The 3,393-nt window shown below is 45.8% G+C and overlaps 1 protein-coding gene across 1 annotated transcript in view; it reads left to right on the forward strand.

Moving 5' to 3' along the window:
* Positions 1–2,779: 2,779 nt before the first annotated feature.
* T265_14678 (hypothetical protein) overlaps positions 2,780–3,393 on the forward strand; it is a gene marked incomplete at both ends in the record, with an annotated part of 28,245 nt that continues 27,631 nt past the window's right edge. Inside the window, 2 exons of the mRNA XM_009174725.1 lie at positions 2,780–2,919; positions 3,216–3,387. Of these exons, the coding sequence (XP_009172989.1) occupies positions 2,782–2,919; positions 3,216–3,387 (310 nt within the window). The remainder of the gene's footprint in view (positions 2,920–3,215; positions 3,388–3,393) is intronic.

Below are 3,393 nucleotides of genomic sequence, written 5' to 3' on the forward strand. Positions count from 1 at the left end.
AAACGATGGTTCGGCATACGTAACACATGTCCCAACCAACGCAGCTTCTGGTGCTGGACACATTCTTTAATGGAAGTACCCGTTACACAACCGAAAACGCGCTTCCTAACTGCCTCGTTACGGATTCACCGACACCAACCCACACGAGCTATGGTTCTGAGACAACGATTGTCGAACACCTGAAGATGTCTCAGCTCTGCTGCTCGAATAGGCCAAGCCTCACAGTTATACAAAAAAAGGAAAGAAGAGAAAAAGGGTGGATGGGGAAGGGGACCTAGTGCTGGCCTATGTCAAGCATTCTGAGGTGCCTACACATCCAACCGCTCAATCAGACAGTCTGGAGAGAAACTGACAGCACGAACGCCACTGACATCGATTAGCCGCCATTTCTTGCAACGTCTCCAGCCAAGCACAGACGGGAGCACGGGGACCCCATCCTGGAAGGCATACAACACCCAAACTCTTCGTGATCTCTTTCACGCCTTTCTGCCAAGTCATGTGCTGTCCACCTCGCGGTTTGCGCCATACAAGACGACGGAAGCCTCCGTCGAGTCAGTCATCAATTGATGAGCTACCCAATACGTAGCCACCTGATGTGGTTTCCGTGGTTAGGGGATGAGTGGTGCTATATCCTGACTGCTGCTCACCTCGCGGTTTGCGCCATACAAGACGACGGAAGCCTCCGTCTGATGAGTCATCAATTGATGAGCTACCCAATACGTAGCCACCTGATGTGGTTTCCGTGGTTAGGGGATGAGTGGTGCTATATCCTGTCTAACTGCTGCTCAGCCGCTCTTGGCTAAGCGCTTGTGTTCCAATTACTAGCCGGTAGGTCGAAGTTTCGAAGCTCCCTTGTGCTTTTGAGATGCGCACTGTTGATGATTTCCAGTAAGTGCTTTTCGGCTTCAGCATAAATTGGCTTCACACACAAGACGAAATCTCAACTGAAATTTGCGTTTTTGTTTGATTTCATCCATTAAAATCTGCTCATTGGTTCATGCTCCGGTAACTTGCTGATATCTGGACNCTAGTTTTGGTAGATTCCTGCTGCAGACGGAAGGGTTGAAAGGACTCATAGTAATACACCTCCAGGCCTTTAAGTAATGCTTTCATTTGTTTCGAAACTATTGACGAAGTTTCTCCCATTTCCTTTCCAGGGTCGACTTTGAACTGTCCAAATGAGTTTCATGATACGTCTGGGCACTTTTTTGCTCTATTTGACGTGTTTTGGGTCATTTATCGACGCTCCGCCACCAGCCGGTATGTGCGTGACATCTTCACTGTGCGATGCAACAGTTTCCTCTGTCCGTTTCATGTAATCAAAAGCCTACTTAGAGCGAGTTCACATATACAGTGAAATGACATCCACAGCACTTAATTACTGGATCGACGAAAAATGGTCGCCTTCAGGGCGTGGATCTAATAGGAGGACGTTGTAACACTGATTTTCCGTGAACTGAAATGCAACCCATATGACATTTGAGTTTTCTCACCAATTTTTTGGGAGTGGGGTGAGAAACCTTCTAACTGGTTATTAAGTGTTAATTCTTTTTTTCATTTTTTTGCTACTGAATAAACAAAGACTCAGTCCATAAGACTCGTAACGTCATCTTAGTGGGACCAACCAGAAATGATCACTGAAGAGGTGGTAATTATGGAAAGTTGTATTATGTAAGAGTGGTATCCAGAGCCTCAAGTAATATTTTATAGGGTGAGATCGCTCAAGTAGTTAGAGTGCGAATTTACTGGCCGTGAGTTCCGTTGTTCGAACCCGGCCTCGGCCTCGACTTCCCCTGTCTAGGCTTGGGCGACCTGATAGTATCCCAACCTTCGTGCTTCCTTCGGATGGCATGGCAGCTAGGCACCGGAAGTGTTACAGCTGTAAGATTATTATTTTATTAGTACTATTTTGTAACGACTGCTGGATATTTTTGCCATATAAATCTATCGGTCCATCACGAGTGGACATTTTATTGACATCTGTTGAACATTTCTATTTACATCTGTGATTCTTTTGAAACCCCCTTGTTTGACTTCTCTGGCTAGCGTCAAACGAAAAGCTTCCGAGTCGTCCTTTGCTCCCATTATAGAGTGCATCAGCGATGCATATGCCCGGTCGCACTGAGATTTTAACTCAAGTCGTATGGTATCAAAGGCGAGCTTCTTACAATTAATCTACCAGAAAATGATGTATGCACCTGAATTTCAGCGTCGAAGCAGACGTCCCTGTTCATACTTGAACGATTTCTGGTCTTGCCTCACTCGCAGTGATAAGTGAAACCCGGCTCCAATGTTTCCTTTCTTAGGGTAGCCTAACCATGGTAAGTATGTTGGAAGAAAGAGGACTGTGGAGGACAATTTCATTGCCATTTGAACAAATTTCGCAATCGCCTTAACGTAATCGCGAGTTGTATGGCAAGTCTAAAGTGTCAGTTGTGCTACCTGACCGACAAGTTCTGACAGACGACTCATAGGTCAGCATAATCAGGACAGTCACTGGGTTTCCATTCAAAGCATTAGGCGAATACACATGCTGCTTGACCGTGCAATTGTTTACTTGGCTATACAGAAGCGTTCGACATGCGCTGGCGCAGTAATGTTGGAACACTCCCTGTATGCCATATGATTGGGATCCAGATCTCATTGCTGTTAAGCTCTCACGAGAGAGAACGTCGACTCGACTGCTTGTGCGTCGTGACCATAATTACCTTAGCATGTGCAGGACTCTTTGGATGCCGCCCAATTACATAGTCTTCTGTAATGTTTTTCACACCTATAGCACTTCCTCTAGGCACAGCTCCTCCGACTGAGAATGGTCAGCTCCAACCTATCGCTCTCACACCGGAATGCAAACAAGTGGTGGCACTCCACTGCTCCAAACACATGGATTCGGACTGGGAGACACTTGGCTGTTTGCAAGTAACTCGCTGTTCGTCGCTCACTTCATATTTTTGTTCATCTTCCATAGTCTGATGACGCCATCTTACAGGATGTTAGTGTCGAATGTCAGAACATTCTCTGGCAACGCAAGTACATTCTTACCCAAAAAGCAGTATTCGAAAAGGATTTGCCTTCGAATTGCATTGGGGAGTTCAGAGAGATATCCGAGTGTAACTCACTCATCAACTCGACGTTCTACGTTCCTTGTTTGATTGAGAACAAGTATATGGTAAATCTTATGTTTTTCGACCGAGTAAAATCTATTATCTCCGCAGATAAAAAGCCCTGGATGCCGTGCGAAATTGAACCAGGAAGCTATCTTCGTATTTTCTGATTATCGCTTGATCTACCACTTTGTCGAGGCCTGTGGACAAGACATCAAGAGTTTGGGATGCGGTCGTATAGAGATTGGTCCTGAGTCACCAAAGGAAGAGCGTGACCACCTAAGTGTGA

The sequence above is a fragment of the Opisthorchis viverrini genome (genome assembly GCF_000715545.1).
Source record: "Opisthorchis viverrini unplaced genomic scaffold opera_v5_237, whole genome shotgun sequence".
Classification (NCBI taxonomy): Eukaryota; Metazoa; Platyhelminthes; class Trematoda; order Opisthorchiida; family Opisthorchiidae; genus Opisthorchis; species Opisthorchis viverrini.